The 14,576-nt window shown below is 48.3% G+C and overlaps 1 protein-coding gene across 1 annotated transcript in view; it reads right to left on the reverse strand.

Annotated features, from left to right (window-relative positions):
• Window positions 1–14,576, reverse strand: part of COTL1 (coactosin like F-actin binding protein 1) — a 52,209-nt gene that overhangs the window by 15,173 nt on the left and 22,460 nt on the right. The window contains 1 exon segment of the mRNA NM_001261155.1: window positions 9,541–9,698. Within this exon segment, the coding sequence (NP_001248084.1) occupies window positions 9,541–9,698 (158 nt within the window).

Here is a 14,576-nt window from a genome sequence, read left to right on the forward strand (position 1 = left end):
CCATCTGACTTCTGCCTGAACACTCACCTTGGCTCAAGAACTCGTCCTCTCTAAGCCTCAGTTTCCTCATCTCTACATTGGGGTCAGTACAGCCCCCGGCTCATGGATGAATAAGCCTGGCCCTCCCTATGCAGTACCTGACCCCACCATTCTCAGGCTGCATGGGAGCTTCTGAGTTTTCAATTGTGCAATTTGTGTTTTAAACATATATGACATGAGGCCGGGCGCAGTGGCTCATGCCTATAATGCCAGCACTTTGAGAGGCTGAGGCGGGCAGATCATCTGAGGTCAGTTTGAGACCAGCCTGGCCAATGTGGTGAAACCCCATCTCTACTAAAAATACAAAAATTAGGCTGGGCATGGTGGCAGGTGCCAGTAATCCCAGCTACTTGAGAGGCTGTGGCAGGAGAATCGCTTGAACTCGGGAGGCGGAGGCTGCAGTGAGCCAAGATGTCGCCAATGCACTCCAGCCTGGGCAACAGAGTGAGATTCCATCTAAAAATAAATATATATATATATAAAATATATGTAATATATATTACATATATTATATATATTTATATATGTATATATAAATATTTATATATTATATATGTTTATATAAATATATATAATATACATGTTTATATAAATATATTTTTATATATTTATATATACATGTATTTATTTATTTTTATATATATATATGTATGACATGAGCAACAAGAAGCTCCCCCAGCCTGAGCCCAGGCCCAGGTGAAATGCGTCAGGCCAAAAAGGCCCTTCTGGTTATGCAAATACAGAGTCCAAGCGTAAACACTCCACATAGAAATAAACAGCGGAAACCCTTTGAAGGCAACGGGCAGTCTATGGATGGTCCACAGAGTGCCAAGTGGTAACTCATGCTTTGCAGATGGGAGCAGCAGCCTCATAAATCTCATCCCATGGAGGGGTGTAGGTTCTCCCGGCTGCCCCGGTCAGCTCTCACTCCTGCTTTCTCTCATTTTTGTTGCTGTTGTTGAGATGGAGTCTCGCTCTGTCTCCCAGACTGCAGTGCTGGTGGCACAATCTCGGCTCACTCCAACCTCTTCCTTCTGGGTTCAAGTGATTCTCCTGCCTCAGCCTCCTGAGTAGCTGGGATTACAGGTGTGTGCCACTATGCCCAGCCTAATTTTTGTATTTTTAATAGAGGCAAGGTTTCACCATGTTGGCCTGGCTGGTCTCGATCTCCTGACCTCAGGTGATCTGCCCTCCTTGGCCTTCCAAAGTACTGGGATTACAGGCGTGGACCACTGCGCTCAGCCTCCTGCTTTCTATTGAAACAGAAGCAGAGATTTGAAAATTTCAACCTAGCCCCAAGTCCCCTGAGTGTAATTAGCTTCCACAATTTAATTTAAGGCAGAGAACAGTTACTGAGCATTTGTAAGTTTCTGTCCTGGTAATACCCAAAGAGCCTACATGAGCAGATTCATTTCTTTTTATTTTTTTGAGACAGGGTTTTGCTCTGTTGCCCAGGCTGGAGTGCAGTGGTGCAATCTCGGCTCATTGCAACCTCTGCCTCCCAGGTTCAAGCGATTCTCATGCCTCAGCCTCCCGAGTAGCTGGTAGTTGGGATTACAGGCACATGCCACCATGCCCAGCTAATTTTTGTATTTTTAGTAGAGACGGGGTTTTACTGTGTTGGCCAGGTTAGTCACGAACTCCTCACCTCAAGTGATCCACCTACCTCGGCTTCCCGAAGTGCTGGGATTACAGGCATGAGCCACTGTGCCCAGCCCATTTCTTAATTTTTAAAAATTATTTTAAAATAGAGATGCAGTCTCACTATGTTGCCCAGGCTGGTTTCAAGCTCCTGAGCTCAAGCAATCCACCTGCTCCAGCCTCAGAAAGTACTGGGATTACAGGCATAAGCCATGGCGCCCGGCCTCATTTCTTCATTTCTTAGCCTTTGTTATGTGCAAGCACACAGTAACCTTCCAGCACTAGGAGTACGATTCACAAAGCAGCCATGACTTCTGCCTTCTAGGAGATTATCTCCTTGTTAGTTACTTAATTATAATTCCTTAATTATAATACTATCTAGACCATAGTAGATACAGATGCAGGCACAATTAATTCTGATTGAGGCTGGTAGGAGAATGGGGTAAGAAATCAGGGTTTTGATGGATGAACAGTTCACCGGGCATCAAAATGGAGAAGCCCCTTTCATACCCACTGCTTTTCTTTAATCCTTCCAACCACTCTGTGACATTTTACATTCTCCTTTTCCTAAGTGAAAACACAGAAATTCCAGTGATAAATACCTGCCCAAAGTCCCACACCTGTGAGCTGATGGAGCCAGAATATCAGCTTGAGCCTCACTCCCCTACATGCCATAACTTTCTCCATTTTACACAGCCGCGTTTTTTTAAAGCAGGCACAGAGCAACAAAGTTCACTTTCCAGTTTAAAGGTTCCACCATCAAGGAAAACTGAGAATCAGAAAATTTGAAAACGAATTGCATGGGCAACACGAGTCTACAAAAGGAGTGTCCAGCCCTGCTTATGGCCTTAGAACCTCTTCCCTGGTGCCAGATGGTTTGGGAAATGTGCAGTGTGGTGAAGTGGCCGTGTCGGGGCTCTGAGCCCACAGCCTGGGTTCCAGGCATAGCTTTGCCATGTCCAAGCACCCGGACCTTGAACAAGTTACTCAGTTTCCTCGGATCCCAAGCTCCTCATCTATAAAACAGGGAAAGTGGCAGACCTGGCCTCATGAAGGACAAATGACTTAATACACGGAAAGTCCTTCAAAGAGTGTCAGGCACATAGTAGGGCCACAATAAAACTACTGTTATTCATATTATTGCCACATTGGTACCCAAAAGAGGCCCTCAGAGGGGAGGGGTGGGTAAATCTAGTCTCAGAAATTAAGCCGATCCTGCCCCTAGGGTTTATTTTTATTAATTTATTTACTTATTTTTGAGACAGGGCTTTCCTCTATCACCCAGGCTGGAGTACAATGGCACAAACACAGCTCAATGCAGCCTCCAACTCCTGGGCTCAAGTGATCCTCCCTCCTCAGACTCCTGAGTAGCTGGGACTACAGGCATGCAACACCACGTGCCAGCTAGTTTTTTTTTTATTTTTAGTAGAGACAAGGTCTCACTATGTTGACCAGGCTGGTCTCCAACTCCTGGGCTCAAGCAATCCTCCTGCCTTGGTCTCCCAAAGTGTTGGGATTACAGGTGTGAGCCACTAAGCCTGGTTACTCCTGGGGCTGCGAAGCCATCAGAATAGACTCCAATTGGCTAGTTCACACCATCCCTGGCACGTCGTCCTTCCCACTTCCACTTCTGCTTAGAGGCAGCACCCTCTGATGTCCTCTGTTCCTGACCCCGAAAGTTGAGCTGCACGCCCTCTGGATTCCTGGCTCTGTGAATGTTCATATTATGTTTAAGAATAAATAAAAGGATCAAGTGAATGAGTCCATTCTGCAAGACAAGCATGATGCAGCATTGACCAAGCATGGCTCTAAATCAAGAGAGCCTGGCCCTGGCACATCGCAGGTCACTACCAGCGGTCACTGCATTGTCCCCACAATCCTGCAGAGACACGAGAACAATGGGACCGAGGTTCTGTCCTGGGCACCAGCCGGGTACTTCTGTGTGGCAGACAACAGCTGTGGCCAGCCAGCCGTGCGTGCTGTGCGTTCAGCGCATTCCCCGGACTCGAGTCTGGGCGTCGCAATCGCCCCGCCCAGCTTGCCTGGCAGCCCCTGCTGCCCCGTGGCCTTGCTGGCATTTGTCTTGTTTTGTCTTGTTTTCCCTCAGCCACAGACGCCTCTCAGTTTCTCAGGCTCTGAATACAGACTAAAGAGGATCAGAGTCAAACTTCACTCCTAATTCTCCCAGGCTCTAGCCCCAGCTCTGTCACTCATTAGCTGTGGGTTTAGAGCAGGTCCTATCACCGCTGTGGGCCTCAGTTTCCCCATATGCTGATGCACCTGTGTGCTGGCCACAGGTGAAGTATGAACTTTTTGAGGTTAGCGCTGGCAAGTGTGGGTGAGGCCAGACCCTTCCTGTGTGGCTGATGGCTGTGACTTTGGCCCAAGCCATTTGTAAGACAACTGGCAATATTGGCAAACAACAAGATTCATGCCCTGGAGCTCAGCATCTGTATCTAGCATCTCCGAAGGAAATAATCTACAGTGTAGAAACATTCCTGCCCAAACTGTGCATCACGGGGTTGTCTAAACGGAAAACTGGAAATAACAGCTATTACTTCCGGGTCCCAGAAATTAAGACATTGTTCTAAGCACTTTCCCTATATTTGCTCATTTAATCCCCACCACAACCCTACAAGGCAGGCACTATATTACCCTTATTTTACACATCAGGTGACTGAGTCCAGAGGGGGTAAGCCATGTGCCCAAGGCCACACAGTAAGTGATGGAGCTGAAATTTGAACCCACGCCACCTGGCTCCAAAGTCCACTGTACTACACCTTCCCCCTTGGCAAAGTAAAATAAGGTTCATTTAAAGGTAAAATGCCTTCATAAACAAATTACTCCATTAAAACAAAAGAAGAGAAAAATTTCCAGAATACCCTAAAATAGAATATGACACAGCAAGTCAACTCATCCAATTCTTCATTTTACAAATGAGGACACTGAGGCCCAGGGGGGGAGAGACTTGCCCATGGTCAGGCAGGTGGTTAGTGACATGCAGATCCCTCCTCTAAATTAGCTGGGCGTGGTGGCACACACCTGTAATCCCCAGCTTCTCGAGAGGCTGAAGCATGAGAATTGCTTAAGCATGGGAGGCAGAGGCTGCAGTGAGCTGAGATTGTGCCACTGCACTCCAGACTGGGTGACTGAGATTCTGTTTCCAAAAAAAAAAAAAAACCAAAAAAAACGCCCCCCGGATTCCAGTTCCTCCACATCAATGACCATGCAATTAATTTACACCCTCCACGTTTCACACAAAGCACAGGAATGTATGTGCATTACTTTATTACAATCAAAGTCAAGAGTTTATTAATACAGTAATCTTTAAAAGCCAATCTACTTCTTCTTCACATAGAAATGATGGCAAAAAGGCAGCTGGGGAAGTGACCTGGTCCCCAAGACATGGCATCCAGAATGGGCCCATCTGGAAGGTTCCTTAGAGAACGTCTGCTCTGAACCCCCATGAAGCAGAGGGGAAGCTGATGGGCATGCCAGTCTCTGCATGGCTTTAGCGGCTGTGGAAAGATAGCATGATACCAGCAGAATGGACCCTAAATGGCTATATTTGCAACTGCAGCATAAAAATAAGGTCTTGTAGCAGCTTCAGATAATTGACATTTTTAAGTGGAGAGGTGGAAAATGCAAATGATAATGGTCAAAATATGAGCCTGCACCTGTAGTTCAGGACAGTATTCCAGCTCCCCCACTGCAGCGCACATCTGCGCTTCTTCATTCACCAGCATGCCTTTCTTTAACAACTGGGATCACGTTGGAGCTGCCCATCACGAAACCCCGCCTCCCTGCCCAATAGTGTGCATGTGACCCAAGCTGGGCCAATCAGGGTCCTCTGAAGAGACTGACTGACACTGAGGAAATAGGCCTCTCTCTTCTGGGATCCTGACCCAGAGGGACCACCAGAGCATGGACCATTTCTTTGGCTGTGCAGAGGCTGCCTAACGCCAACGCAGAGAAAAACAGAACTGAGAGATGAGATGAAAATACTGCATGAGCCCTCAATCTAGCCACACCTAAAGCCAAAACCCCTGTACTTCCCACTACCAAGAGCCAAGCAATTCCTCTTTGTGCTTCAACTTACTCGAGCTTGCAAACATATAAATTATCGCCACTACTCCCGCCTAAAGGTTCCCACCGGGGAATTAATTTCCTCCAATCCCCCTCAGTCACCGGCGCATCTACCCAAACTGGAAAGAGTTCCAGAGCGGAAAGAAACTCTGCAGACTGTCTTAGTGGATATGAGGTTTCCTTTGGGGGTGATGAGAAAGTTCTGGAACTAGACAGCGGTGTGGAACTAGACAACATTGTGACTCTGTTTAATGCCGCCGAATTGTAATTTAAAATGGCTAACATGGTAAACTTCATGTTATTGTACTTTACAATTTATTATTATTTGTTTATTTATTTTAGAGTCTTGCTGTGATCTCGGCTCAATCTCCTGACGTGATCTCCCGGGTTCGAGCAATTCTCCTGCCTCAGCCTCCCGAGTAGCTGGGACTACAGGCCACACGCCACCACGCCGGGCTAATTTTTTGGTATTTTTAGTACAGATGGGGTTTCATTGTGTTGGCATGTTGGCCAGGCTGGTCTCGAACTCCTGACCTCAGGCGATCCACCCGTCTTGGTCTCCCAAGGTGCTGGGATTACAGGCATGAGCCACCACACCTGGCCTGTATTTTACCACAATTTTTTAAATGGGAAGACAAAAGGGAATCGCAAAGATCTGCAATGTCGTGCCCTGTGCACACATCCTGGAGAACGCCCCCTCCCTCTGCTCCCTTTCCTCCTGGCCACGTCCAAGAGCGGGCCAAGCACGGCGGACAGAATTCAGCAGGAGACCTTTGGCCACAGAACAGGTCTTCTTTTTCATTTTCCATCTTGCTGCCCCTCGGAAGACCCCTGGAAGCTGGTTAACCATTAAAACCCAACTGGCCTGGAGAAAAACAGCCTGTAGGGTTGAATAAGTGGTTTTCCAAAACAAGGGCTCCAGGGCCAGACAGGGTGCAGACAGCAGTGTCAACCAGGAACGCTGACTAGCATGTGAAACAAATGGCCTTTGTCAGCATTTCCTCGGTCCCAGGCACAGTGCTAGCACTGCTCAAAGCCAATCTGACGCCCATACCTTTTAAAAATGATGATCTCGCCTCTTAACTCCAGAACCCCACCTGCCGAGATTGTATTCTAAAAGAATAATTCAACAGAAGAAAGGAGCCGCATGTATTAAAATGTTGGTTGGAACATTGTTTATAAAAATAAAAATTGGAAGCAACTTAAGAGACCAAGAACAGGGGAACATTTAGTACATGACAGTACGCTTGTGAACCAGGACACTCTGCTACCAGAAAACCATGAATTACAGAGGCGGTGCAGCCATATCATTTATGAAATTACATTAACCTTAAAAAAAATAGCTGCAGACAAGAGTGTGACCCGTAGGCTGGGACCACAGCAAAGCCGAAAGGCAGGAGGCGAGCCCGTCCAGAGAGTGGCCAGGAGGGACGTCCAAAAGCAGGAGCTGACGGGGGACCACATGACTCTATTATGTCCTATCATTATTTTTTATTTTTATTTATTTATTTTTGGAGACTCGCTCTGTCCCCCAGGCTGGAGTGCAGTGGCTAGATCTCGGCTCACTGTAACTTCTGCCTCCTGGTTTCAAGAGATTCTCCTGCCTTAGCCTCCTGAGTAGATGGGATTACAGGTACCCACCACCACGCCCGGCTAATTTCTGTATTTTTAGTAGAGACAGGGTTTTGCCATGTTGGCCAGGATGGTCTCGAACTCCTGACCTTAGGTGATCCACCCGCCTTGGCCTCCCAAAGTGCTGAGATTACAGGCATGAGCCATGCCACCTGGCCATATTGTTATTTTTTAAATAAAAGTTTTATTTTGGGCTGGGCATGGTGGCCTATAATCCAAGCACTTTTGGAGGCCGAGGTGTAGGAACTCTTGAGCCCAGGAGTTTGAGGCCAGCCTGGCAATATAGTGAGACCCGTCTCTCTTAAAAAAAAAATTTTATTTAGAAGAGCTTTGGATTTACAGAAAAGTTGCAAGAGGTAGTACCAAGTTTCCATATTATCTTCCTTAACACACACACATACATATTTCCCCATTGTTAACATCTTACATTACGACGGTACATCTGTCACAGTGAAAAAGTCAACATTGGTACATTATAATTAATTAAACTCCTGACTTGATTCTGTTCTAAGGTCCAATTCAAGATAGTGCATTGCAGATAGCCTATTTTGTTGTTGTTTTTCTTTTTACAACAGGGTCTCAATTTCACCACACTCAGGCTGAGTGCATCGGCAAGATCTCGGCTCATTGCAGCCTCGACCTCCTAGGCTCAAGTGATCCTCCCACCTCAGCCTCCCAAGTAGCTGGGACTACCAGTATGCACCACCATACCTGGCTAATTTTTTATTCTTTTGTAGAGATGGAGTAATATTAATACTATGTTGCCCAGGCTGGTCTTGAACTCTTGGACACAGGCAATCCTCCCACCTCAGCCTCCCAAAGTGCTGAGATGGCAGGTGTGAGCCACTGCGCCCAGCCTGTTTTTGTTTTTGACAATTGGTGATTTTTGGTATATTCACAGATATGTGCGACCACCATGATAGTCAATTTTAGAGCATTTTCATCACCTCAAAAAGAAACCCTGTGTCTTTAGCTATCATCCACTTCCATCATTAGACTATTATTTTTATTTTTATTTATTTATTTTGAGACAGGATCTCGCTCTGTTGCCCAGGCTGGAGTGCAGTGGTGCGATCGTGGCTCACTGCAGCCTTGACCTCCTGGGTTCCAGCAAACCTCCTGCCTCAGCCTCCCAAGAAGCTGGGACTATGAGCATGTGCCACCATGCCTGGCTCATTTTATTTTCTTATGTTTTGTAGAGATGGGGTCTCACTATGTTGCCCAGGTTGGTCTCAGATTGCTTAGCCAATAAATCCTCCCGCCTCAGCCTTCCAAAGTGCTGTGATTTACAGGCGTGAGCCACCGCACCCAGCTGAGTCTATTCTTTTTAAACGTTTGTTTTATCATGGACCAATTACACTGCTTTGAATCTTTAAAACAATGTGCATGGTGGAGGACGGGCAGCGGTACCCCCTGCCCTCTGTAACAGACAAGCTGCTGAAGGGACGTGTAACACACTATTTCTGCTCACCTGAACAACAGTTTAAAGGGGTGGTAAGAGGGAGAGATTCCCTAGTTCATGGGTTGTGAGAAATCCTTTTGCAAAATGGAAATCCCTTTAGTAGGGAAAGGCCTCTCTCCCTCCTCTACCCTACCCCAGGGTTACCTTTGTGGAGTTCAGATGTTCTTTTCTCAACATGACCGTTACCCGTATCCCAAGTGAACAACGTTGGAAGCTTCCGACATTGAAAATGTCCATTTTCTTTAATGGCCAGAATGGAAAAGACTTACAGTAGGCACTGTTCAGAGAGGGCACACGTGGATTCTCCCACGGGATCCTTGTGACCACCGCCGACAGCCAGCCAGGACGCCACAGGGTAGTGGCCGCTATTCTGGTCCCCCCACCGGTCCCCTTCTCTAGAAGCAAGCAACCTGCGCTACCCACGGAGGCAGGCACCCAGCCGCCATGCTTCTGTTACGGGATAGGTGGAACCACAAACACAGTCACCTCCTCCTAGCCCGCATCCTGAAACAATTCTGGTGACATTTTACCAATGGCTTTACAGGTGCAGAGACACAGCATGGCTTGTCCCAAGTCACAGCTAAGCTACAGACCCAGGAGTCCAACCCAGCCCTCTCTCTCCTTGCAGGATGGTAACCCTTGGTGAGCTGTGACCTCCAGACCCTGGAGGAACTCAGTACCTGTACGACCTCCTTCACCAGGGTCTTGTCCGTCCCGGTTTTGGCGCGCTGCAGCCCGCTGACGTTCTCGCCGATCCATGTGATGAGGGCGAACTTGGACCTCTTGCTCATGGCATCCCCGGTGGTGAAGCGCACGAAGGCAAACAACCGGACGTCATCTGTGGCCGAGAGCGAAAAGAGAACATGGTGCTCCATTAAAACACCCCCACGTCATGTCCCCGAGGAGAGGCCATGAACCGTGAGTGCGCCTAGAGCAGCACAGCAGGAGCCCGGTGCCGTTCCCTGGGAGCGCCATGTGCAGAGGGCAGGAGGGAAGCACTCATCCCCTGCCCTCGGCACTCTCTCCTGAATCCTGACAACAGCGCTGCAGGCTTCATGCCCATTTCACAGATGGGAAATGGAGGTTCAGAGAAGTCACATGACACTTTAAAGGTTGTGAGGGAATTCAAGAGGTCATGCTGGGATTTAAACCCAGGCCTCTCTGGTTGCAACGCCTACAGCCTTCCTACAATCAAGGCTCAAATTCTGGGTGGGCCCATTGCACAGATGCGGGCACCGCCAGCAGTGCCAGGGCCCAGTCAAAAAAAATTTTTTAATGAAAATTTAAAAAGGCTCAAACTGTGGATCTTATTTATAGGGACCAGAAATTCATCCTCTTTGTAGACCAGAAATTCATCAACTCTTTTTGCCTCAATCTTTGCAGTCCTACTTGGAATCAGACTCTACACTGTAGAGAGACAGGAACCACCCTGGGGCAAGGGGGGTGGGTATGAAGAGGAAATAAAGAAAGGGGCTCTAAATTTGGCCTGGGATATGGCTCCAGGGATATTTCACTTATGACTAGGCAATTAGGTCAACAATGAATTCTGAACCCTTTTCCATTGGCTGTGTTATGCTTGTTCTATCTTATGTAGTCATTTTTTTCCCTTTTTATTAAAATGGCTTTGAGGGCTATTTTATTCCATTGATCCACATTAAGTTTTATTTCAATGCCACACTGTTTTTATTATCATGACTTTAAAATCTGTTTCACAATCCACTATGCTGAGTTCTCCCATCCTCCACTGCTCTGTTATCAAAATATCATCTGACAGTCTTAAATTTTTTTTTTTTTTTGAGACAGAATCTCCCTCTGCCGCCCAGGCTGGAGTGCGGTGGCGCAATCTCGGCTCACTGCAAGCTCTGCCTCTGGGGTTCACGCCATTCTCCTGCCTCAGCCTCCTGAGTAGCTGGAACTACAGGGGCCTGCCACCACACCCGGCTAATTTTTTGCATTTTTAGTAGAGACAGGATTTCACTGTGTTAGCCAGGATGATCTCGATCTCCTGACCTCGTGATCCACCCACCTCGGCCTCCCAAAGTTCTGGGATTACAGGTGTGAGCCACTGCGCCCGGCCTGATACCCCTGAATTTTTAAAGTGATGTGTGTATTGGCTGGATGTGGTGGCTCACCCCTGTAATCCCAGCACTTTGGGAGGCCAAGGTGGGAAGATCACTTTAGCCTCTTTAGCCTAAGAGCTTGAGACCAGCCTGGGCAACATGGCGAAACCCTCTCTCTAAAAAAAAAAAAAAAAACCCCAAAAAATTAGCTGGGCACGGTGGCGGGCACCTGTAGTCCCAGCTACTAGGGAGGCTGAGGTGGGAGGATCACTTGAGCCCAGGAGGTTGAGACTGCAGTTGAGTAGAGACCACGCCACTGTACTCCAGCCTGGGTGGCCAAGTGAGACCCTGTCTCAAATAAAATAAAATAAAATAAAATAAAATAAAATAAATAATGTGCGTGTGCATGTGTGTTGTGTGCATTGCATGTGCGTGCGTGTGACATGTGAGTGCATGTGTACTCCACTAGGATAAACCAAAATTGTTCAACATCAGCTCAATTGGCATCTGGGGCCAGACCATTCTCTCTGGTAGGGACCGTCCTGTAAATTGCAGGGTGCTGAGCAGCACCCCTCACCTGGACCCACCAGTTGTGACAAACAAAAATGCCTCCATACATTGCAGATGTCCCCCAAAGGGGGCAGAACACCCCCAGTTGAGAACCTCTGCTCTAAACCGTTGGTGTCCCCATTTAATCAGGACCCCTTTTGTGTTTTCCAACAAAGTTCTGTGCCTCTTGAGGGGACCACATATCCTTATTCAGCTTACTTCACAACTAGTTCATATTTTAATTGCCAATATCACCAAGATCTCATTACGATTCCTAACTAGTGGTTGCTGGCACATAGGGATGCCACTGGTTTGGAGTCATTCACCTTGTGTTAGCCACTTGCATGAACTGATGCTCTCTCAGGGCATTTAGTTGCTGGTGTGAGGGTTTCTCAGGCACCCAGTGACATCGTAGAGTGATATGTTTGCTTCTCAAACATTGCGTGGATTTGCATCACTGGGGGAATCTTCCTAAATGGAGCTTCTGATTAAACAGGCCTGGGGTTTACGCTTCTAAGAAGCTCCCCAGTGATGCTGATGCTACTGGTCAAAGGATCACACTTTGAGTTAAAAAAAAAAAAAAAAATCAATCTGCATTTCTTCCTAGAATCTAAGTACCTTCCTGCAGAGTCCCACACAAAGTACGTAAGTTAGTACCAAGACCCAAGGCCACAAACCACCTGTCTAAAGGAGACATGGGCCTGGAGCTGACAAGTTCACTTCCTGGTGATTATCTCAAAACCGGAAGAGCAACCAGCAAGTTCGCCTTCGATAAGAAGCCGCGCTGTCTAATGGATCATCCATCTGTCCCCGGGAGCTAAGGAACACACAGCTCGCAGCAGACCATGAATACGTGATCCTCACTGGGGTCCAGGTTCAGGGACTCCACTACACTTACTTCTTAAAGGAAACTGATCATCTCACACGTGTTTCTTAAAGGAAACACTCACACTGGCACAGCACTTTTCAGTTTACAAAACATGCTTCTGTTTCATCTCATTTGGTCTTTGTAACAATGCTGGGAGGTAGATGAGGTAGAGATGCCATGATCACTTTCATCATCGACATCCAAATCACCTTCATAGATAAGGGCTGGAGGCTCAGGGGCCATGTGATGTGGCCAGAGTCACAACACAGTGAGGCCAGAGCCAAGGGCCTGGACACCTTAGGTGCGTGTGCTCAGTTCCCTTTCTCCAGGGAACTGCCCCACCAGGCCATGGCCATCTGGGGGTCAGTAGGTGACAAGGCAGCAGGGATAGAAGGAAGGATGATCTCAGGGACACTGCGCAGGTGAATCAACAGGGCCTGGTGACCAACTGGATGTGCGAAGTGAGGACAGGCCCTGGCCACCACTCGTCCACTTTCTGTCTCTATGGATTGGCCTGTGCTGGACATTTCATTGAAATGGACTCATACGCTCTGTGGCCTCTGGGGTCTGGCTTCTTTCACTCAGCGCCACATCTCCAAGGTTCATCCCCGCTGCCGCGTGTGTAGGTCACCACTTCACTCTTTTTTGTGGCTGGACAGTACTCCATTGTATGGAGAGACCACATTCTGCTTATCAGTCCATCAGTTGATAGACATTTGGGATCCTTCCAAAAGGGGGTGATTTCACGCCTCCCGTATCAGGTGACCATGGTGATTAAATGTGAAAGCTACAGAACCCACCTAGCAGTCAGGGTGGAACCTCCAACCTCAAGCTCCTGACACAGGGCGGGGCTGCCAGGTGGCCACTGCACACAGGAAACGAGACTGGGGCAAGAGAGGGCAGTTCCTCCCTTCTAAGGTGCAAAGTGCACAGCCACAGGCGGCAGGTGCAGACTCGGAGTGTGGGGGAGCAGCCCTTCAACTCAAGAGCATTTCTCAGCAGTCCCCACGGTGTCTGGGAAGCCAGGGCTCTGTTTAGAGTAGTGTTGTCAGAGCATCAACACCAAAGTGCTTAATTAAATGGCAGCCTTGACCTGAGGGGGAGGAGGGGCTGCACATTCGCCTCCGACTGCATTTCACAAGCAAAAGAACGCAGTGTGTGTTTCCATGGTAACCACTCTCAGGTTCCCATTTCCACAGTGGTCAGCCCAGACTTGGATCCAAACTGCCCATCCCTGGCCCAAGCCTCCATGGAGGAAAGTTACTAGCCCTGCTTTGGGCCAACACAGTTTCTGGGGACCCCGACCATGTGTTCAGCCTAGTGCCAAGCCTTCGGGCTGAGCTAGCTCTCCCAGCCTCTCTCTTCTCGATGGGCCCCCCTCCCACGGCTCTGGCCGGCTCCTCTGTGGAGCGTCACGGCTTTTCCAGCGTCTGCCCTCTCTGCTGGCTGCCAAGTGCCTCCACACGCCGGCGTGCTCTGCATACCTCCAACCCTCCACATCCACCCTTCCCCTCTTTCAGACCTCCCCAGGTCTACCTTGGGCAACACCCCTTACCCCTGTAGGCTCACAGGTTCTTGTTGAAGAACCACAAGCATTGTCCCTGTGTCCCAAGTACTAGCCCAGGGCCTGGCACAAGATAGATGTACAATAAGTAAGTCACAGCCCCAACCCCAAGGACACTGGGACCCTTCCAGAACCGCAGCCTGATGTCATTTAAATGATCGTGGGGGAGCGGGGTAAAGAGGGACATGGTTTGCTAGGTGACTGCTGGGTGCTTATCTGACAATGGTTTGGTCAACAAGATTGCTGACAGGCCTGTTTCTGAAAATCCGAGTCACGTTGTGCTTACAAATGTTTGCTGCTAGAGATCTAGCACGACAGTGACAGGTCAGCTGAGTCTGAGACGGAAAACCTGTTGGTCTGCACACCGTTTTTGCAGCTGCCCGGCAGACTGGAGGCCTCTCCCCCACTCCGCTCACCCTGAAGGAGGTTCTCAGCCCCTTTTGACCTCATGCTGGGCAGTGGAAGGGGAAGTGCTAGTTCTTCATCCCTGGTTCAGCTACTTTCCTTCTTCTGAACAAATCAGGTCCACCAACCCCAGTGGCAGTCACAGCCCCCCATCAGCAGTGGAGAGCCCTAGGCTCCCTTGTCTACCTTGGGCTATTGTCACTCCTATACTCAGGAAAACCAGCATATCTACTAAAAGGCACAGAGAAACGCCATCATGTATATATTAAT

The sequence above is a fragment of the Macaca mulatta genome, chromosome 20, assembly GCF_049350105.2.
Source record: "Macaca mulatta isolate MMU2019108-1 chromosome 20, T2T-MMU8v2.0, whole genome shotgun sequence".
Lineage (NCBI taxonomy): Eukaryota > Metazoa > Chordata > Mammalia > Primates > Cercopithecidae > Macaca > Macaca mulatta.